The following is a 23,767-nucleotide window of genomic DNA, read 5'->3' as shown; positions in this document are numbered from 1 at the left end:
TTGGGAAGACAAGGTGGGTGGATCACTTGAGCCCAGGAGTTCGAGACCAGCCTGGGCAACATGGCAAAAACCCCATCTCTACAAAGAAAAAAAAAATTAGCCAGGCATGGTGGTTCATGACTGTAGTCCCAGCTACTCAGGAGGGTAAGGCAGGAGGGTCGTTTGAGCTCAGGAGGACCAGACTGCAGTGAGCCATGATCACACCACTGCACTCCAGCCTGGGTAACAGAGCAGGACCCTGTCTCAAACAAACAAACAAATAAGAACAGACTTTAAAAGGTTACTAGAGGCAGGCACGGTGGTTCATGCCTGTAATCACAGCACTTTGGGAGGCCAAGGCAGGCAGATCACTTGAGACCAGGAGTTTGAGACCAGCCTGGCTAACATGGCAAGAGCCCATCTCTACTAAAAATACAAAAATTAGTCAGGTATGGTGGCACATGCCTGTAATCCCAGCTACTTGGGAGGCTGAAACATGAGAACTGTCTGAACCTAGGAGGTGGAGGTTGCAGTGAGCTGAAATTGCACCACTGCACTCCAGCCTTAGCGACAGACAGAGAGAGAGAGAGAGAGAGAGAAAAGATAAAGGTTACTAGGTTTTTCAATGAGTAACAATAATGCAGAGGTTTGATCCCAAGTCTCCAAGCATGGACACATGCTGCTCTCCCTACCTATTTAATAAAATTCTGGGGAAATGAAATAAGAGAATTCTCCAAGTGTTCTATTATAAACAGTCTTACAAGTATAAGGTATTATTAAGATTAAGCTTTAAATTCTCTAGAGAGATATCAACTTGTTTTTCCATTCATTAACATTTCTGTCAGAGCGAAAGCCACATAAACCACTGATCGGATCCAGCATGTCACAGTACAATCAGATGAATAAATGGGCAGATTACTGCTGCTTTAGAAATGATCCATGAACTTAATTAGACATACTAAACAAATGGATACGTTTATACTGCACAGGCCACACTTTGAGGATCTTAGAAGAAAGAACTATAATTAGGCAAGACAGATATAGTTGTACCAGTAATAAATCCTACTCTCAGAGTCCATTCCTTCATTCAAACCAAACAAATCATTCTCGATTGAAAATATGCATCAAAATCACCGTAGGATACCCTGTATCCCTCTAACAAAATATAGGAGTAAATGGTGGATAAGGAGAGGCGAAAAGGGATCCCTGCAACCTCTTCATACAATGCCACTTTTACCAAGTTTAAGGACCAACTCCTGGCAATAGCACATGAGAGATAACAATATTCTAATGAAACACTTTCCCATCACAACAGGTTATTAAATCAATCCATTATTCTTCTCTCAACCTATTAAAAAAGTCTGATTTAGTGAAAAAGACGATTCTTAAAAATCCAGGACTCACCATAGGTTGCTTTGCTCTGTGTTATAGTAACTTGCCCCCACTGACAGTCCCCTAGAGGCCACAAGGATTTCATTCACTACTGTGTTCCCCTACAGTGCTTAGCACATAGCAAGGCTCAGAAAATAAATGTTGAATGTATTCTACAATGTAACATATTTCAAAAACCAATTCCAACTCTTAAAATAAGAATCCCTATGAAAAATGAAAACACATGTATTTCATATTTCTTTCATTTTCCTGAGTGACGGTCCTTCACACTCATTTGAAACGTGTTTGTCTTCATTTCAATTGTTTACATGCTCACTATATGTAAACATGATTATGGTGGCATCATTCAGAGAACATGAATCTTCTTAAGATTTAAAAGAGATTATATCCAGTCAAAAAATGGATTACACTTTGATATATCACAGATTTGAAAAAACGTAAATCGAATAATCACGTGCAACATCAGTTTAAAAAAAAAAAAAAAAAAAAAAAGCCCTGGCTGGGCGCCGCGGCTCACACTTGTAATCCCAGCACTTTGGGAGGCTGAGGCAGGCAGATCACCTGAGGTCAGGAGCTCAAGACCAGCCTGCAAACATGGTGAAACCAACCCAGTCTCTACTAAACGTACAAAAATTAGCTGGACATGGTGGCAGGCATCTGTAATCCCAGCTACTCAGGAGGCTAGACAGGAGAATCGCTTGAACCCAGGAGACGGAGGTTGCAGTGAGCCAAGACTGCACCACTGCACTCCAGCCTGGGCGATAAGAGCAGGACTCCGTTTAAAAAAAAAAAAAAAAAAAAAAAAGTCCTGAAACCATCAGTCACTTGGGGATCATTGTAGCTTTATTTAAAATGGTCTAAGAGAATGTCCCAACGATATCTTAAGAGCTTGAATGGGTAGAATTTACTTTCAACCCAGGACATTTGAGCATCTGTGGACAATATTTCATCCCACTTCGGGACAAGGAAAATAGAAAATGATAGCCCAAGGAGAGCCATTACACAATTAAAATAAACAAGCATTTGTTTGCAAAGCAGGGCATTTAAATTCAGTTTGATTTCATTACTTTTCAAACGACCTCATATGAATATTTCCTCTGGAGTCCTCAGTTGTCCAGTATTAAAATTGCCAATGTAGAACCAACCACTGAGGAGGTCAATTATAAATTATCTCTGTAAACAATTCTCCGAACCTGGTTCCCTGCAGAAGTCAGCAAATAGCTATAACAATACTCCTAGACCAACATGGATATATGAAATGACTGTTTTGATACTGAAATCGCAAATGCCAACAGCAGTTCCAAGAGAGGACTCTAACTTGCCAAAACGTTGTATAGAAGACAGTTGCAAGCACAGATACAAAGTTTAGAGGCATTTCCATTGTCCCTACATGTAAAGGTTTATGAAATCTGTACACTCAATGCCAAAGGAAAAACAAGATCAAAGCCAACAACAGATGAAATAAATTTCATTGTGCAAACCGTAAAAGCTGTGTAAAAGAGCTCTAGACCCCAGGTTAAAAACTGCAGGAGAAAGGTAACATTAACTCTAGCAGACGGCTGAGTTAAGACGTGGCAGAGCTTTACAGAATTGCAAATAGCATCAGCATTGCGAGTATAACAATTGGAATAAATACCGTCTGCATGCTGCAAAAACAATCAACGCACTTGCTCCTTCACCTCTCGCCCTCATCCAGCTGGCTAGTGAAAACAGCTGCCTCTCCCAGCCCTCCTCCCAAGCCGTTCTTCGCACCACCCCCTCCCCTCTCCTCTCCACCCCTCCCCTCCTCCTTCCCTCCCCCTCCCCGCCCCCAGCTGGCGTATTCAGCAGTCTAGAGAGATTAGGAGGCGCTCGCTACAGTCTCTGGGCCTCCGGACTGCTGGCTAACGTTTCCTAGCTCCCTAGATGAGAGAAATTAGAGACTCGACACCTGGGTGGTATTAGAAGCTTTCGCTTCCAGCCCAGCTCTCTAGCACGCCGGGGCTAAGGGCGAGGGGGAGCCTCGGGCCGGGCGACTGGGAGGCTCCGGAGACCGCGCGCGGCTCAGCGCGGCGCTCCCCGCGGGCAGCGCTACCTGAGCTGTCCATGGTGCTGGCGCGGTCCGGAGGCTGCCGGGCGGGACTCCGCGCCGCTGCCCCGGCGTTCACTCTGTGCTTGCCGCCAGCCCCGCCGCTTCCCGCACTTAAGTCCCCGTTACTGTCCACCAGCTGCAAAGATTCATAACCATCGTTGCCGGTCTTTTTCCGGTAGCTCCCGAGGAGGCTCATGGGCAAGCTCGGAGAAGAGAAAATAATCAACCTGGGAAACGAAGGGGGAGACGGAAGGTGGAAAGGGCTGAAGAAGGAATTGAAAAAAAAAATCAAGTGCCCGACATGACGCACAGAGGAGGGAAAAGAAGGGGCGGCCACCGGAGAGGAGCTTCGCGGGGCGAGGCGAAGCCGCCGCCCTGGGCAGAGCTCGGCTCGGGGCGCCAGGAGGAGGGAGGGAGGGAAGGAGACGCGGGCGGGCGGGGGCGCGCGTCCTCGGGGCCAACGCCGCGGAGCCGCCCGGCCCTGCCGAGCTCCGGGCCCCGGGCCAGCACCTCCTGGCTGAGGAGTGCCCGGAAGCAATCCTATAGGTGTCGCCGCGTCGCCCCGCCGCGCAGCAGGGCAGCGCCAAAGCCTCTGGCCCGCGGGGAGGGAAGGAAAGGGAGGAGGGCGGGGAGGGGAGGTTCGTGAGGAGGGGGGTTGAAGGCGGGAAACGGGGCGGGGTGGTCGGGGGAGGGGACTACTACGACGAGGGCTGGGAGGGTGTGTTCGCACGCGTGTGGCGGAGAAGAAAGGGGCGAGGTGTCTCGACCTGAGAAGCTTGGAGGACCAGGGGTCTCGTGGTAAAATCCGGACACACCCATTTCATGTAACTTAGCCTATTTTCACCGGAGTCCGCCAAGGCCACCAGGACGGTAACCGTCCTAGAGTACTTAATTGTAACTCAATTCAACAGAAAAAGAATGCATGTTAAGTGCCAGAATATATCTATGCTAGTATATAAAGGAAGAGCAATATTTTGCACATTCTCCAGAATGGGGATGATCCCTAAGGGAGGTATCAAAGAGTTGGGTATTCCAATACTAGGAGGCAGTTAGCATCCATTCTGCCTAGTGAGCAGATGTGATTGTTTAGAACTATTTGTTGAGCGAATAAACTGGGAAGAGGGGCAGGGATAAGTCCGGTGCAATTTCAGATCTGCCACCATTTACCTTAGGACCTGGAGAAAAGACCGTATCAGTCAGCTAGCTTGAGGACCTGCTTGGGAAGCAAGATAGACAAGGATTTTTTCCCCATCCTCTAGCCTCACCCCTTATTTTTCTTTCATAATTCTGGCCAAAGGAAGCAGTCACTGATAATCAGAAGAGAATTTATCATGAAGTTAATTAAGCTGTATGCCTAATTTTATATTTGTTATTGTGTATTCTTAAAAGAAAATTCTAATATTGTATAAGTTCTGGACCTTAACAACACCTGTATAAAACTCTGGTGAGTCTTAATGTAATTATCAAATGTTTATTTTCACCTAAAGTAATAAGATTTCAGAAGGATTGCTCATTCTCATCATCTTAGGTGAAAGATCAAGTAAAAGTCTTGGTTTAAAATTATCATTTTCTCTACTAAAACTTAGAGGGACTAAGGGAGGAGCCCTTCAAAAGTCATTTGACAGAATTTCCTCACCAAAACAAGAAAAAAGCGCATGCATGTAAAATATACTTGAGCCCACACACAAAGCCATTTGCTTTCTTCTCACCTTACACGGTTTTCTCTTGGTGTCATTATTTCAATTACCTAAGGACACAAAACCAAACAATAGCATCTAAGAGACTTCAGTCCAGACCATTTGAGACTCAGAAAGTTTCCTGGAAGCTCTAGCTCTACACAGGTCTATGTAAAATAAATTGGCCTAAGAGACATTTTCCTGTACCAGGATCACCCAAACACAGATTCTTATAGGAAGAGCATGAATCAGAAGAAGTCAAAAGAAATATTTTCTAAATCCTTCCAGTCCTTCTGGGGAAACCTAAACTTCCTGGCCAGTTGCTTTCCCAACTGCATTATTTGATGGTTTGGTGTGACCTGAATTGCAAATCAGAGTTAATGCTCATTTATAACAAGACCAAACAGCCTGAATGGTGGCAGGAAAAATTGTAATAAAAATTTTAAAACAAATTTTTATACTTTCATTTTCCAAATCTATCAGATTGAACTATTTCAGTTACTTGATTAAAGTAATAATTCTGTAAAGTCTAGTAAAGAAATCTTTTCCCATAACATCTTAAATAATCTTTCTCTGTACTTTTTCTTTTAATTCATTACCAACACACAGGGAGAATAAATACCTAGTGTTTATTATGTGCCCAGACAAATGCTGGACTATAATCATTGGATTAAGAGAATTTAGAACCGGCCTGGGTGACAGATTGAGATCCTGTCTCAAAAAAAAAAAGAGTTAGGATCATTTTTGAAAAGTGAAAATTATTATTTCAAAAAGCACTTCATTTTTGCTCAATTTTAACTTGCAGACATAGTGCTGAAAGAAATTATAGATTATATGTATGCCTTCATAGTTTTCAGTATCTATCTCCGGAGTTTGCAAATTTAAAGAAAAATATGAATGGGCTAAAAGGATTTTATTTTTATCTTTACACTTAATATAAATAATGTCAATCAGGATAACTATTAATGATCCTACAAAATTGAATATTTAAGGAGCATATTTAAGGCAGGAAAATACAATAACTAGGTTAATTTACAATAGCCTAAATACTAGGGCTTGGGCCTAAATTTGAATATGCACCAATTTCAATATTAAAATTTTCTTTACCGTGCTAAAGATCAAATTCATATACTTATCAATGAATATCTCACTGTTCTACTCTATAAAACAAGCATCATATGATACCATCATTATGTAGTAGAAGTAAGAATTAGATTAGTACCTAACAAATATACAGAGAAAGAGAAAGAGAGGAAGTACTTAACAAATGCTATTACTATTATTGGTCTGTATTGGGTGCAGCTCTACGCTCAGTGCCTGGCAGTCTTAGTTTTTCCCATGGGAAAAGCTCAATAAAGGCTACGTATTATTTTTTCCAGGGGTATGTTAATGGAAAGTTGTCTATGTAATTTTGAATGAGAATTTGGGCTTAAGGGAAGTGGCGCTGGTCAAACACAAGGTGAATATTTAAAGCCTAACTCTTGATTTTCCAAACTCAAGATTGCTCCAAATTTATCTCAAAAATACTACATCATACATGAGACAAAGGCAAAAGATAAGATGCCCTCTTTGGGGTTAGCAATCTTTCTCTTTGTCTTTTCTCTTGCTGCCTTCAGGTGCTTTTATTAACTTGACGAAGATTAGTCACACTGAGGAATATTGAGGAACCAGGCTCTATTCCACCCCATCCCCTTCATACACACCCCATTCCAAGTGTTGCCCTGTCACGGTGGATGCCACCTCACTTTTCTGGTGGGCTAAGGGATCAAGGTATGTATGCCATGACCTATGTAGGATTTTGATCCGTGATTTTCATTTCCAGGAAATATAATACATTGATTAAGACTGCAGTTACCTATGATTGATTCTTAATTCCAATTACTCTTGGCTCTATGACTCTGGGCAAGTTACTTAACCTCTCTGCCTCACTTTTCTCCTCTGTAAGATGAGGATTATAGTAATGCCATCATAATAAGGTTATAGTGAGAAGTAAATTTGTTCCTAACTATAATAAGTGCTTAACATATGCTATCTATTATTACTATTATTCTACTTCTTTTAAAAATGTCACCTTTCCAAAAATGCAATTTCCTATCTGTACAATTAAGCCAAAATTGGCCCAGCTTACCTAAGAGATTTATTATCATTATGACATATGATAACATAAAAGCACTTCGTATAACGTGAACTGATTGTTTGGCCTTGAGTTATTAAATATTCACATGTATATGCTTCCTGTTGGATTTGCACTCTTTGAGGGCAAAAATCTATGTTTTATTCATGTTTGTGTCCCCCAGGACACTCCAATATCTAATGAGAGCACCTCACTCTCATTAGATATTGAGTAAATACCTACTGAATTAATAAACAAAAATGTCATAGCATTACCTAGTCCAGTGATTTTTTTAAACTATATGTCATAGCCAATGAGTAAATTATAAAGTATTTTCATAAAAATGAAATAAGTTGGAAAATATCAGCATTTAGAACACAGATACTGTTTCTTGAAGTATTGTTTTGGGTTTCTGTGATACGTATGAGTGCATATGTGCATGTTTCTGCTCAGTAATGATATAAATGTATTTCTTGCTGTGTGTCCTAATTATAAATGTTTAAATGTCTTTGTTATGGGATAATCTCTGGAACTAAGACGTCCTAGTATTCCTAATTATGAATGTCCTATAAACTGTGACATCTGAATTCATTTGGCTAATTGGACCGCAAACAGTTTTGGCTAAGCCGACAGTAAATGAAGCCAGAGCTTCTACTCTGTTCTCTCTACTACAAAATATATTATGATCAGGTTTCTAAAATACATGTCTTCAATTTTCTGTTTTACCAGATATAAATCAATGCACAGTATTGAACTTACTTTGGCAATGTGCCTGAGGGTCATAATCCAGATTATCTCCTTATTGAATAAGGCCTATGGATATACATAGTGCAAGGCACTCACACTGGGGAATATCAGGCCATCTCTGACTCCCAGACATGTTTTGTCTGTCCTGTACTTCTTAAAATGAAAAACATTTTAGTTTAGACGCCTTTACAGAGGTACACAGGCTCCAGTCTGAGGGCCATGGTTCACTACTACTTTCCAATGTAGGATACTCAGCCTCCTCCACTCATTCCTACTACCAGTCAGCAAGCCCTTGCAGGCATTTGAATTTGAGACCTGCAGTGTAGTGGCAAAAGCTTCCAAGATACTAAAAGCCATGTCTTTAGGCTGCAGTCCAGAAGAAAGTGGAACAGACTGAGAATCCTCTCCTGACTCTGCTCTTAATCAGCAGGGTGTCCTTGATCCATTCTCCTTCTCTTAGCAGTAAAATCAAAGATGCTGAATTACATGATTCTCTTTAGTTCTCAAAACTCTAGTTGTCATTTCTCTTTCTCCTCCAAATGATGTCCATAGGGGAAAACCATAGTCGTTTAAGTGCTACAGTTTGCTATGTCCCAATTAATCAAGGTTTTGCTGTAGAAATGCATGCATAAATAGTAGCAGCTGTCAAGAGCGGCACATAAAGCAACACACAAGAGAGAAGAGGAGGTATTTTGAAAAAAAATCAGGTGAGCTGATGACATTTAACAGAAGAAAATCTGAACCATTCCTATAATGTTTCTTAGGATTGGGGATATCTGTTCTTGGTGCCTGATAAGAGTTCTGGGTCTTTCAGAAAATAGGACAGATTTCCCAGGTAAGGCATTTTTTTTTTTTTAATAATCCAATATCATGAAACTTGTGTTTCCTTGAAGGCCTAGAAGTAATAAAAATAACTGCCATTGATTATTTCTCATTTGCCAGGTGCCTTACCTACCTTAACTCTAAAGATTTTATTCTTATTTTGAGGCAAACTTGGAGAGGTTAAGTAACCGGCCCAAGGTAACACAGCTATCAGTTAGGATTCAGACCTCCATCTTTCTGATCATGTTTTAGCCACTACAGCAGCCTAAGGAGGCGGTTCCACTGATCAAAGTGAAAGCTGAAGGACATTTAGGTCATTCCTTAGATCTGACCTGCCTTATTTAGTGTGGTCAGTGGAAAATGGTTTGGGCACCTAATGGAAATTGTCCTTGATTTACCTCCCACATGGCAGGTTCTGCTCAGTGAAACCTGAAAGTTTTCAATTAATGTAGCCTCCAAATAAGCAATCTTGTTTTGTAAACAACTGGCTTAAGAGACTTTTAATATTGTACTCCTAAAAACTGGATTTTTGCTACTCTTGGAAATTTAAAATCACTAGAAGGGAAAAATATTTTTTTTCTCATTAAAAGCAAGCTCCTAACTAAAGAAAAAAAGTTTGACCTCTACTGTGTTTGCACACGTAGATGTGTATAAATATGTGCATGTGCAGATTAAAGAGACATCAAGGCATGGCAGAAAAACCACTAGCTTTTGGAGGAAAATTACAACTGTGTTTGAGTCCTAGACTTGTAATATGCAGTTGCCTATAATCTGCTTAACCATTCAGTCACATTTCCTTTCTATGCAGTGGAGGAAACTACCTGTCCTTCCACACACAAGGAATCAAATGAGGTGGATATGGTAGCTCATGCCTGTAATCCCAGCACTTTGGGAGGCTGAGGCAGGCAGATCACCTGAGGCTGGGAGTTCGAGACCAGCCTGGCCAACATGGCAAAACCCCATTTCTACTTAAAAAAAATATATACAAAAATTAGCCAGACATGGTGGCACACACCTGTAGTTCCTAGTTCCAGCTACTCAGGAGGCTGAGGCAGGAGAATCACTTGAACCCAGGAGGCGGAGGCTGCAGTGAGCCGAGAATGCACCACTGCACTCCAGCCTGGGTGACAGAGGGAGACTCTGTTTCAAAAAAAAAAAAAAAAAAAGGCAGCAAAAAAAAAAAAAAGAATCAAATGAGGCACATGGAAGCACATAATAAACACTAAAGCCCTACATAAATACTGCATTTTATCAAATCCGAGAACCATTTTAAGTTACAATATTAGAAAAATATGCCACTAAAGTATAACATACTATCCATCTTAAGATACCTCAAGATTTCTTAAATGTTAACATGTTAAAAACTTTTATAAATGATGTAACAAATGTTATTATTTCACTGCATATTAGTCTGAGAATGTGTTTGTCAAATTATAATTCAGGTATTTTAAGTAACTCTGGTAGGTGAAGACAATGCCCATCATGTTTTACCAGGTGTAGCACAGTGCCTGCCAAGTAATAGGTGCTCAGTAAGTATCTGCTAATTGAATGAAAATACAAAAAAAAATTATTTTGGAAGTCGTCGTTAGTTTACAGAAAAATTTGCTCTGGTTTCTTTAATGAGCTCACTTAAAAAACACAGATCCATTTGCTAACATTTAACTTCTCCTTGACTTTTTAAGGACATGCCTACAGTATAACAACGTTTGCCTTTGTTCATTTTGTGCTGCTAAAGAGAATACAGGAGACTGGGTAATTTACAAAGAACAGAGATTTATTTCTTACAGTTTTAGGGGCCAGAAATCCAAGATCAAGGAGCCTACATCTGATGAGGCCCTTCATGCTCCATCATCCCATGATGGAAGGCAAGAGAGGGTGAGAAAGCAAGAGAGAGCAGGGAGGTTGGGGGGAGGCAAACTCGCTTTTATCAGGAGTGCACTCCCATAGTAATGGCATTAATCCACTCATGAGGGTGGAGCCCTCATGGCCTAATTTACCTGTTAATAGTACCACCTCTTATTACTGTCAGAATGGCAATTAAATTTCAACATGAGTTGTGGAAGGGATATTCAAATCATAGCAATGTTACACTGTGAGATATATATTTTTTATATATCTATAAAATCCACAGTTCTCGTAACTCCTCTGTCTCTCTCTCTCTCTCTCTCTCTCTCTCTCTCTCTCTCTCTCCTGCCCTACTTTCACCTGTCCAAGGCAGGACTCTTATCTGATTGTGAGTCCTGAGACCCTCATCCCAGAGGGTGTCCTGCCCCATACCCTGGAGGAAGAAATGCTGCACAGAGAAGACAAATAGAGTCTAAATAGGCCTTACTGGGTTTAGATCATATACTTTTTGTCTATGAATCACATTTTAACACAGTTGTCCATGCTTCAATCATGCCTACCCAAAAAAGCCTTTATACAAGGCCCAAGAGGATAGGGTTTGGGGACCTTACAGATACCTCAGTAAGTAGAAGTTCCTGGAGGATGGTGCACCCATAGAGGTCATGGCAACTCGGCATCCCTTTCCCTGTATCTTTGTACTAAAACTTGCTCTGGTTTCTTTAATGAGCTCACTTAAAAAACACAGTTCCATTTGCCAACATTTAACTTCTCCTTGACTTTTTAAGGACATGCTTTATTATAAACCAGTAAATGTAAGTGTTTCCCTGAGTTCTGTGAGCCACTCCAGTTTACTAATCGAACCCAAAGAGGGTGTCATGGGAACCCAAACTTGAAGCTGGTCGATCAGAAGTTCCAGAGGCCCAGACTTGCAACTGATGTCTTAAAGTGGGGGTGGTGGGTTGGGGGAGCAGTTTTGGGGACTGTGTCAGTGGTATCTGACACTATCTCCTGGTAGATAGTTTCAGAATTAGAGGACACGCAGCTGGTCCCCACTGCAGAATTGATTGCTTGTTTGTGGGGGGAAAGTGCCCATTTGGTCACAGAAGTCTTTAATCTGTGTTGATTGTTGTTGTGAAAAAATAAGAAAAAGCACTTTGAGTGTGTTTTTCCACACACAGATAAACCTACATTACCATTTTAAGAGTAACACATAGAGTCATCAGTCCTGTTCATCTATCATTTTATGAGTAGGAAAACTTCAGCTTCTCAAGTGGGCTGAAGATCATGATGGGCGGGTTTTGTGTTCAGTTGCTCTTAGTCTTGAAGAAAACACTGAAAATTTTTATGTGGTAAATAGTGCCCCAAAGTCAGCTGCAAACCAACACTGATGTGAAAGTCTTCCTAAATCCTGGATAGTCCCATTCCATGTTTGGCCCTGAGTCCACTATGATTTTATGGTCAAGATCCTTAAAATCTGGATGCTTCTTTTTCTTCTCTTTCTCTTTTTTTTTTTTTTTTTTTTTTGAGACAGAGTTTCACTCTTGTTGCCCAGGCTAGAGTGCAATGGCACAATCTTGGCTCACCGCAACCTCCGCCTCCCAGGTTCAAGTGATTCTCCTGCTCTCCTGCCTCAGTCTCCCAAGTAGCTGGGATCACAGGCACGTGCCACCATACCCAGCTAATTTTATATTTATAGTAGAGAGAGGGTTTTTCCATGTTAGTCAGGCTAGTCTCGAACTCCCAACCTTAGGTGATCCACCCACCTCGGCTTCCCAAAGTTCTGGGATTACAGGTGTGAGCCACTGAACCTGGCCTGGATGCTTCTTTTTGTAACTCCTTTGTACCTAACAGGGTGCTTGGCCATAGAGCATGTGAAACATGGGGCAAACCCTCTATGATGGTGATAAAGAAGGCAGTGACCACCCCAGACACAGGTGGAACAAATTCTTGAGGTGCTGAGTCTCCAGAGCACCAAACCACTGCTGCTCACTTGGCCACATGTAACTAGAGGGAAGGAACTAGCATTTTCTGAACACTAAACTAAATGCCTGGGTTATTCATGTATTTACCCATTCGAATGTGAAAGGTTTCATGAGAAAGATTATCACACCCAAAGAGATAAACTCTGGAATGCAGCTGAGTCTGGGCTAAGCAGTGATTGCTAGTGATCCTCAATATTCCTCTCCATCTTCTATGCTTCCATGCCCTTTAGCTGGGCATGTGGCCACAGAGTATAAATATTTTTCAGTCTCTTTCATGTCTTGGACCTGCCATATGCAAGTTTTCTATAATCTGCTGGGTATATACATAGGACTAAGTTGTAGCCATTGTAATAAAAGCAGAAATAATACGTGCAATTTCTGGTATGGATCCTTAAAAGGGAGGGTAGGTGGTATGTACTTCCAATCCTTTTCTCTTTCTTCTAGTTGGAATATGGAGCTCCAGCAGGTATCTTGGACCATGAGTTAACCTTGAGGGTGGAAGACATTCACAATGAAGCAGTAAAATAGAAGAACCCTGAGCTCTAGACAGCCCTAGCAACCCTATCTCTAGATTACTTAGAGGTGAAAGAAAAACTACTTAGTTATTATTTTGCCACTGTTATTTTGTTTTTTTTCTGTTATGTGCATGTGCATCCAAACTAACTAGGGTAGAGCCTGCTATCATTAACCACTAGATTTCAGAGTTTTTTTCTTTTTTTTTTTTTTTTTTTGAGATGGAGTTTTCACTGTTACTGCCTATGCTGGAGTACAGTGGTGCAATCTCAGCTAGCTACAGACTTCTGGGTTCAAGAAATTCTCCTGCCTCAGTCTCCCAAGTGGCTGGGATTATAGGCCTACACCACCATACCTGGCTAATTATTTTACGTTTTTTTTTTTGTTTTGTTTTGTTTTTGGAGACGGAGTTTCCACTCTTGTTACCCAGGCTGGAGTGCAATGGCGCGATCTCGGCTCACCGCAACCTCCGCCTCCTGGGTTCAGGCAATTCTCCTGCCTCAGCGTCCTGAATAGCTGGGATTACAGGCATGCGCCACCATGCCCAGCTAATATTTTGTATTTTTAGTAGAGACGGGGTTTCACCATGTTGACCAGGATGGTCTCAATCTCTTGACCTCGTGATCCACCCGCCTCGGCCTCCCAAAGTGCTGGGATTACAGGCGTGAGCCACCGCGCCCAGCTAATTTTATGTTTTTAAAAGAGATGGGGTTTCACCATGTTGGCCAGGCTGGTCTTGAACTCTTGACCGCAGGTGATCTGCCTGCCTCGGCCTCCCAAAGTGCTGGGATTACAGGTGTGAGCCACAGTGCCCAGCCATTTTCAGATATTTATTTACAACAACATTTACTGAGAATTACATATTCATGTGGTCATGGACAAATTTGATAACTTCTCTAAGCCTCTGTTTTCTCATCCACAAAATAAAAGCTAACAGGGCAGTTATTAAAATTACATAACATAAAGTACATAAAGAGCTTAGCGTAATTCCTGGCATATAGTGAGGGTTCAATGAATGCTATCTATTGTGTTATTTGTTGTCATTGTCCTTCAACATAGCTGAGTCTATTGTGTCTGACTCCAAAGCCAGGGATCATTCCATCTCATCCTGCTATCCAGAGACTGCCTTTCAGGACAGACTCAGCCCAGAGCTGTGGACCCCTGACTATGTTATTGGTGAATTTCCTAGTAGAGCTATCCTTTCCTTTGGGTGTAATTCTCTTTCTTTGATCTACCTGCATGATCTCAATACAGTTTAAAATATTTTAAGCCATCAAAGGTGATACAGAACTTTAAGCAAAATATCAGTGTTATGACATGGTGGTTCTGAGACTATTAGCTTCAGTATGGCCAAATGAGAGAGTCTGACTCATTTTCCATTTGTGCTAAAGGTAAACTTAGGTAATAAGTGGGGCCATTTTTATTTTATTATTCTATCTTTTTACTTTCTATTATGGAAATTCTCAAACATATTCAAAAGTAGGGAAAATCATATAATGGACTTCTTTGTATATATCACTCAGGATCAACGCTTATCAAGTCGGTCCATTTCTCCATCATCCGGGAAAGACACTGGTGTTGATGCTGACATCCCTGTCAAGGACAATAACTACCATGGCTTTCAGTGCCTTGGTGTAACCTCAGATGTGTGGCCTTCTGGCCAAGCATCTGTGATTTCACATTGTTGGAGCATTTGTTGTATCCCTGGGGGTTGCAGCTCTCTGTAAGTTTTCTGTGGCCTGACCAAAAAAGAAGGCATATGCAGATTTCAACAAAATTATAATTCCATTAAAGATTTTGAGATGAGGAAGGCTAGTATCTCTGAGAGTACAAAGTGACTTTGGAACATAAAGAATTTCTTTGGGTTGAATTACAGAGAATTTTGTCATTGTACCTGTGTTCCTGAACTATCTGTGAAACATGAATATACAGGCTAAGAAATTGTTTATCTTAATAAATAATTAACAAACATGTTGAATGGTTTAAAAAAAAAAGTCATGGTAAATCTTTTTTCATATGCATAGAACTCTAACTACTATCATTAAGCAAATTCCAGACTTCATAATTTGGGGGGAGTAACTATCAGATTTCATCTGTACTAGAATTGCACAAAGTACCATTCCACCTGCTTGCTGAGAGGCCAAAGCTATTCCCTAACCAATTCCTCTTCAGGAGACTGTCAAAGGAAACTGCATACCTTTCCATTTCCTTTTTTCCCAGTAAAAACAACACATCATTTATTCATCTTCTTGTCCCCACCTCACCTCCCACCTTCACCCATCCCATGCCCACAAAACTCGCCTCATTTTCAAGTACTAGTTGTAATCTTAGGCCTTGCTGCCTAAAATCTCAAAATCAGCATGGAATTAATGTAACCATCCAACTCCTTGCCCGCTGCCCAGATATGAGCTGATTTATCAAGACAGGGAAATTGCAATAGAGAAAGAGTGTAATTCACGCAGAGCCGGCTGAACAGGACATCAGAATTTTATTACTTGAATCAGTCTTCCTGGAAAATTCAGACACTAGGGTTTTTTTCTAAAGGATAATTTGGCATGTAGGGGGCCAGGGAGTGGGGACTGTTGATTGACTGGGTGGAAGATAGAACCATAGGGAGTCAAAGTGGCTTCTTCTTGCTGTCTTCTATTCTTGGGAGGGATTGCAGATCTGGTTGTGCCAGATTACCAGTCTGCGTGGTGACCGCTGGTGCCTCAGAATGCCAGGTCTGAAAAACATCTCAGACCAATCTTTGGTTTTACAATAATGATTGTTACCCTGAAGAGCAACCAGGGAGGTTCAGAACTTGCAGCCTCTAGCTACAGAACTACTAAACCTACACTTCTAATCTCACAGCTAATTTATTAGTCCCACTTAGGCAGTCTGGTTCCAGGCAAGAAAGGCTGTTATTATCTTTGTTTCAAGGTCAAACTAAGTTCCTCCTAAACTTAGTTCAGCCTGCGCCCAAGAAGGAACAAAGGCAGCTTGAAGCTTAGAAGCAAGATGGAGTCATTAAGTCAGATCTGTCACTGTCATAATTTTCTCACTTATAACTTTTGCAAAGGCAGTTTCATTAAATTTTGCCAAAATAGGAGAAATGTATGGATTAGTACAGCTGGAGGCAGTTATAAAGGGTAGACTATCCCTTTCAATTTAAAGATTAGAAAATCGAGACAGAAAAATGAACAAATTGATTCACATTTGAGCTTTCTAAAATGCAGATCTAATTATGTGACTCAGTTGCTTAAAACTATTCAAGGGTTTCCTATCACCCTCAGTCAAAGGTAATTAGCATAATGGACTCTTTGCATTCTAGGTCAGCTAATTTCCCTCAAGACTCAGCTCTCAGCCTTCACCACTTCCTCCTTCCCAACCTCTAAGTCCAGACAAAGAACCACCTGGCCAATCCCAGCCTGCTCTTCAGATCCCTAAATAGATAGCACTTCCCCAGGAAAACATCCAATTTCTCAAAACCAGGTTTGATATCATTTTATGAAGTCCCGTGGAACATTCCACATCTTCTAACATAGCACTTACAACATGCTACACTGAAATTGCCTGTTTACACGTATGACTTCCCACACCAGACTGAAAGCTCTATGATGGCAGGACTATATTTGGTACCTAACTCCATGCCTGACACAGGGTAGACGCCTGATAAAGATGTGTTGAATGAATGAATAACTGCTGCCACTAGGAAGAGTCAGTCAACAACCTATGGGAAGGTGTTCTACGCTTTTAGCACCCCATGAAGGTTAGCCTTTGCATTTATTACTGATTAAGGCCACAGAGCTACATACAGGAGGCTGGTTTTCTGACCAGTCCAGGTCAGAGTTCTCAGCATTCCATTACACTGCTTAATAGGAATTCGCCAATAAAGTTATCACTTACTGCTACTTTCCATTTCTACTGGATTAAAGTAGACAAATAGATTTGTACCCTATTTAAATTATTTTAGTTGAAAACTTTGACTTTATTTTTGATCCAAGTAGGAGACTGACACACTCTAGACCATTTTTCTGAAAGACTTATGGACCATCATTTTTTAAAATGTCCTTTGGGCAATATATTATTTATGAATAACAGAATATAACTCTTTTATCTTTGCCTCTGAAATCTCTATGCCCATGTGGTATAGACTACAGGGAACCATGAGTTGGTGAAAAATAAGAAGTTTTCAAAAGAGGGCAGGAGACTGCAAATTACAAACAGGAAATGTCCGAGTAATGGTAAGTATGTCTTCAGCTCATAGTACAAAGATAATGAGAGCAGTGCTTTTCTAACTCCTTTATAGCTTTGGTCACAAGATTGGAGAGCATAGTGGTGTTGGTTTCTAATTCCACAAGGATTTCCTATTACCATGGAGCCAGTTCCCTTATCCTCAATCTATCATAAGTTTCCATGGGAAGCAATGATAGGGGGAAAAAAATTGCAAAGACCTATTAAATGATTCAGTAAAACTGAAGTTAACACAAACCCAATTTACTAGAACCTTCTCAGTGTGGTAGTTAAGAACATGGGCTTAGGAGATGGACAGACCTCGGCTTCCAGCCTGGATGTTTGAACTGGAGCAAAATACATAACTTCTCTGAGTCTGTTTCCTCATTCATTAATTGAGATACTAACCTACTGATTGGCTGTACATATTAAATTAGCTAGAATAGGTGTAGTATACATTTATTCTTTTATCAGCCAAGAAGAGCACTCCCTTTTTCTGAGAAATTCTCTTCTGTGGTTGGGTTAGAGCTGCCATAGTCCAGGGATGGGTACCTGTAACCAGGCTAGGTCAACCATGGCTTTTTCACGGGACTTTTCCATTTAAAATCAGAAAGAGCAAGTCTGAGTCCTTCCCTAGAGCAAGAAAGACACACAGAGGTTGTAGGAGCCATACTTTCTGACATGTGGAGGTAAGTGATCTGAGAGAATGATGTTGCAGAGGAGGGAGAAGAATTTGAGAGAGGAAGACAGGGAGAAAGGAAAAACAGTGTTTATATTCTAGAAATTCAGGAGACCCAGATGCACTCCCACGCTTTATACAATTACAAGATCCCCATTTTTTAATTTAGTTAATTTGCATTGCATCTCTGTCTCTTGGAATCAAAGGAATCCTACCGAATGCAGTACTTAACACAATGCCTGCATCACTGTCGCTCAATACACTGAAGTTATTATGATTTCCTCACATAATTGGATTAGCACTTCTATCCCTACTTCTCTATAATACATAAAAAGAAAAACTTAAGATGCCTAAATAAAAGCTTACATTATAATCAGCATCATGCTACCACTTAGAATCTTTACATCTTCAACTAAACTGTCTATACTTTCTTCCAGCTATAACTAACATTTATGCTGTACTCTATACAGAGAGAACATTTTTGAAGCAAAACATTGTCCAGTAGAAATATATGAGCCACATATATAATTTTTTAATTTCCAGCAGCCAAAATAGATTTTTTAAAGTGAATTTAAAAAAAAATAAACAGGTGGACCGGGCACGGTGGCTCACACCTGTAATCCCAGCACTTCGGCAGATCATGAGGTCAAGAGATGGAGACCATCCTGGCCAACATTGTGAAACCCTATCTCTACTAAAAAGATAAAAATCAGCTGGGCATGGTGGGACACACCAGCTACTCGAAAGGCTGAGGCAGGAGAATCACTTGAACGTGGGAGGCAGAGGTTGCAGTGAGCTGAGATCGTGCCGCTGCACTCCAGCCTGGTGACAGAGCAAGACTCCATCTCAAAATAAATAAATAAGTGAATTAATTTTAATAACATTTTATTTAACTCAGTGGGGACAATATATTGTCATTTCAACATGTAATCAATATTTTATATACTTTTCCATCTAAGTGTTCAAATCTACTGTGTATTTTATACTTAACAGCACATCTCAGTTGGACTAGCCACATTTCAAATGCTCAATAGCCACTTACAGCCAGTGGCTACTAAATCACACAGTGTAGATGTACAATGCCATAGTCAATCTTCACAACAACTTTAAGAAGATTAAAGCCTTTGTAATTACAGATGACAAAACTGAACTCAAAAAAATTAAGTGTTTTTTTTCACAGTCAACAACTAATCAGTGCAAAGCCCAGGCTCGAACCTTGGCCTTTGCCCTCCACATTTTCTACTTCTTATTTACGTTCTCTGTACAGTAAGAACTGATGTTCAACATGATCCTGAAATACAGCCAAATCAATCAAATAAATAAATAATGACATGACTTCACCTATAAAATGAAAAGACTGGATAGGTGGGCAATAGCTACAAAGATTTATCTTCTATATTTTCTGTTATAGTTCACAAGTCAGGTTTCAAGAGAAAAATGGGTATTGCTGATATGTCTTAACCATTATCATTTCCTCTGAATCTTTTCACAAAGTCTTTTCATTGCTTTTTCTTTGTAGTAACAAATGAATTCCTTGTTCTGATGCAAATTAACCCTGCAAATTAACAAGAAACTTGTTTTTTATTTCAGATAGAGTAAAAGTGCTTAGCACAATACCTGGAACATAGCAATTTACGTTGATTTCCTTTGCATCATAGGGAAAACATGTTTTCGAGGAAAATTTAAAACCTAGGAAAACACACAAATAGACCATAATTTTGATTCTAAAATGAAAACTATATTCTTAAAAAAAACCTGCCTCTGCATGTGCATAGATAAAACAATGCCTCTATCTGTGCATATCTGCCCCTATATGTGCACAGACCAACGTATTAACAATTAGCTCTTGATACTGGTATTATAAGTGACTTAACTTAGATGTTTATTTTTGTATGTTATGAAAGAATGTTTGCAAAAATGGCTGCAATCATTCACCCCACTCACCCTCACTTGCTGCCATCCATACCACAATGCAATATTATTTTGTATTTCTTCTCACCAAGAGGTAGAGCATACTTCTTCACTCCTTGAATCTGGGTTGGCCTTGTGACTTGCTTTGTACAATAGAGGGCATTAGGGAGTAAATGTCTGTGTCCCTCCAAAATTCCTATGTTGAAGGCCTAACTCTCAACATGGTGGTATTTGGAGATGGGGCCTTTGGAAAGTGATTAGGTTTAAATGAGGTTATATGGGTAGGGCCCCCATTACGGGATTAATGTCCTTATAAGAAGAAGAAGAAACACCAGAGCATGTACTCGCTCCCTCTCCTCCCCACTTTCTCTCTCTGTCTTTCTCTCTCTCTCCCTCTCACACACACACACACACACACACACACACACACACACACACACGCGCATACACACCATCCACCCCCATGTGAGGACTCAATGAGAAGGCAGTCAGCAGCCTTCTGCAAGCCAGGATAAGGGTCCTCACTAGCAACTGAATCTGCCAGCACCTTTATCTTTACTTTCCCAGCCACCAGAAGGGTGAGATATAAGTGTGTGTTGTCTAAGCTATCCAGTCTATGATGGATAGCCTGAGTTGACTGATGCAGAGGGGAAGTGCTGTTGTACCAGTTCCAAACATAGGCCCAAGAGCACTGTGAACTTCTGCTTGCTCTCTTGGCTCCTCTTCTCCTTCTTCAGGAGAGCAAGCCCAAGCTAGTCTGCTATAGGATGGGAGACAAGGAGGAACTGATCCTGACATCCCAGCTGATGCCCTATACATTTGAGTGAGCCCCAATGACAACAGCTACTGTTGGCCCAGATTGGAAGAACTGCCCACTAAGCCCACTTAAAATGCTGCCAGCAGAATTGTGACCTGAGTGTATGCTGTCTTAAACCACTAATTTTTGGGGTGGTTATCTCAACACAGTGTAAAATAATAAAAAATTTTAAATAAAAAAACTGGCTGGGTGTAATGGCTTACACCTATATTCCCAGTACTTTGGGAAGCCAAGGCAGGAGGATCATTTGAGCCCAGAAGTTTGAGACCAGCCTGGGCAACATGATGAGACCTCATCTTTACAAAAAATTTAAAACAATAGCCAGGCATGGTGGTGGGCACCTGTGGTCCCAACTACTCAGGAAACTGAGGCAAGAGGATTGCTTGAGCCCAGGAAGTCAAGGCTGCAATAAGTCACGTTCATGCCACTGCACTCCAGCCTAGGCAACACACCAAGACCCTGTCTCAAAAAAAAAAAAAAAAAAAAAAAAATTGGAGTGGTTTATTATGTAGCAAAACCTAATTAATACATATGTGTTTTCCAGAGTTTCTACAATGAAAAAAATAACATTCATTAAAACAAACAAACAAACAAACAAAAAACAGGCCAGGCACAGTGGCTCAGTGGCTCATGCCTGTAATCCCAACACTTTAGGAGGCCAAGGCAAGTAGATAACTAGAGGTCAGGAGTTCAAGACCAGCCTGGCCAACATGATGAAACCCCGTCTCTAATAAAAATGGAAAAATTAGCTGGGTGTGGCGGCAGGTACCTACAATCCCAGCTACTCAGGAGGCTGAGGCAGGAGAATCGAGAATCACTTGAACCTGAGAGGCAGAGGTTGCAGTGAGCTGAGATCATGCCATTGCACTCCAGCCTGGGCAACTAGAGTGAAACTCCATTTCAAAAAATTAAAAAAAAAAAATAAACATCTTTGTAAAGAAGGCAGAAAAGAAAGGAAGAATGAAGGAAAGGGAATGAAGGAGGGAAAAAAGGGACAATGGTGTGAGGGAGAGGAAAGTAAGAAGGAAAGAAGAAGAGCAAAAACACGAATCTGGGTACAAATCCTGACTCCACCATCCACTAGCTATGTCAGCTTATCCAAAACGTATCAAACTTTTCTAATATTGCTTACCTCATAGAATTGCTCTTTGAATGAAAAGTGATACTTACAGCACCCAGCAGAGTATCTGACACTTAATGGGCACTGAGTACATCTCATACCCCTTCCTCACCTTCTCCTTTCTTCTACATCCAGCAAAACCTGGATTTTTATGGCTCAGCTTTATCCCACTCAAGTATGCAAGGCTATAGTTCACATTTTATTTTAAATTCATTTCATCTCCTTTCCCAGGCAGAACAAGCCAAGTGACTCAAAACCCATTTAATTGGGTCTTTCTGCACCTTTAGCTTTGGAGAAAATGTTAAATAATAGGAATGCTATAGATTCATTACTAGCTTTTCCTTGGATATTTTATTATGAAAATTTCAAATATACCAAAAAAGCTGAAAGAATTTCACATGATGAATACCAACATATCTAATATATAAATTCAATAATTTGGCTAGGCACGGTGGTTCACACCTATAATCCCAGCACTTTGGGAGGTAAAGGTGGGTGGATCACTTGAGGTTAGGAGTTCGAGACCAGCCTGGTCAACATGGTAAAACTCCATCTCTACTACAAATACAAAAATTAGCCAGCTGTGGCAGAGTGTGTCTATAATTCCAGCTACTAGTGAGGTTGAGGCAGGACAATCAATTGAACCTAGGAGGTGGAGGCTGCAGTGAGCCAAGATAGCACAGCTACACTCCAGCCTGGGTGACAAAGTAAGATTTCATCTCAAAAATAATAATAATAATTTGAAACATTTTGCAAGTTTTCTTTATCTAGGTATTTGGGATTTTCTTTTTTTTGCTGAACTTTTAAAGAATGAATTGAGACATGTTACTTCACCCCTTAATTTTTCATGACGCGTTTCCTAATAGGGACATTTTCCTACACAACACAAAGTAATTCCCTACTGCCATCTAATATCCAATCTATATGTAAGTATCTCCAATTGTCTCCAAAAATGTCTTTGATAATAGCTGACTTTTAAATAATAGCTAACATTTAGATAGTCACAATGGTTACAACACTCTGAGGTGGATATTATTATTATCATCCTATAGTTAAATAAATTAAGTTCAAATGCTAACTGCCCTTCAGCACCATAGGAAAGGCAATAATTTAAAAATAAACAAAAACAACAACAACAAAAAAAACAAATGCTAACTGTCTTGCCAAAGATCACATAGATAGTTTGTGGAAAAGTTATTATTTAAGCTTATTTGTTTACTGTTTTTTAATAGATCAGGCTGATATGTGAACAAATACATTTAAACTTTTTAAAAATCAATACACTCTAAAACAATAAAGCCTTCAGAAGAAAGCATAAAGTAGTATCTTCATGATATTGATGCAAACAGAATTCTTAAACAGTACCCAAAAAGTAGGAGCCATGAAGCAAAAATTAATAAAGCAGACTGCATTAAAGAATTTCGGTTTATCCAAAGACATCATTAAGAAAGTGAAAAGACAGGCCAGGCACGGTGGCTCACATCTGTAATCCCAGCACTTTGGGAGGCCGAGGAGGGAAGATCACTAGGTCAAGAGATTGAGACCATCCTGGCCAACATGGTGAAACCTCGTCTCCACTAAAAACACAAAAATTAGCTGGACATGGTGGCGCACACCTGTAGTCTCAGCTACTTAGGAGGCTGAGGCAGGTGAATCACTTGAACCCAGGAGGCTGAGGTTGCTGTGAGCCAAGACCACACCACTGCACCCCAGCCTGGCAACAGAGCAAGACTCCGTCTCAAAAAAAAAAAAGTGAAAAGCTAAACCACATTGACAGAAAATTCTTGCAATACATACATTCAAAGGACAGAATATAAAACAATAAGAAAATCTACAAATCAGTATGAAAAAGGCAGACAACCCAACTGAAAATTTGGTAATCTGC

At 40.6% G+C, this 23,767-nt stretch overlaps 1 protein-coding gene across 10 annotated transcripts in view; it reads right to left on the bottom strand.

Annotated features, from left to right (window-relative positions):
• Window positions 1–23,767, bottom strand: part of DNAJC6 (DnaJ heat shock protein family (Hsp40) member C6) — a 169,468-nt gene that overhangs the window by 108,147 nt on the left and 37,554 nt on the right. The window contains exon 1 of one of the 10 annotated variants that reach the window (XM_012442728.2): window positions 3,446–3,754. The exons of 8 other annotated variants lie outside the window; for them this stretch is intronic. In XM_012442728.2, the coding sequence (XP_012298151.1) occupies window positions 3,446–3,638 (193 nt within the window). In that variant the 5' untranslated portion in view covers window positions 3,639–3,754. Of the gene's footprint in view, window positions 1–3,007; window positions 3,072–3,445; window positions 3,755–23,767 lie in introns of those variants that run through there. One more of the 10 variants, XM_021667685.2, reaches the window with a different exon arrangement.

The sequence above is a fragment of the Aotus nancymaae genome, unplaced genomic scaffold (assembly GCF_030222135.1).
Source record: "Aotus nancymaae isolate 86718 unplaced genomic scaffold, 86718_ANA_hifiasm-v0.15.2.pri h1tg000007l, whole genome shotgun sequence".
NCBI lineage: Eukaryota > Metazoa > Chordata > Mammalia > Primates > Aotidae > Aotus > Aotus nancymaae.
The sequence above is the reverse complement of the archived record's forward strand: the minus strand, read 5'-3'. Positions and strand labels throughout refer to the sequence as shown.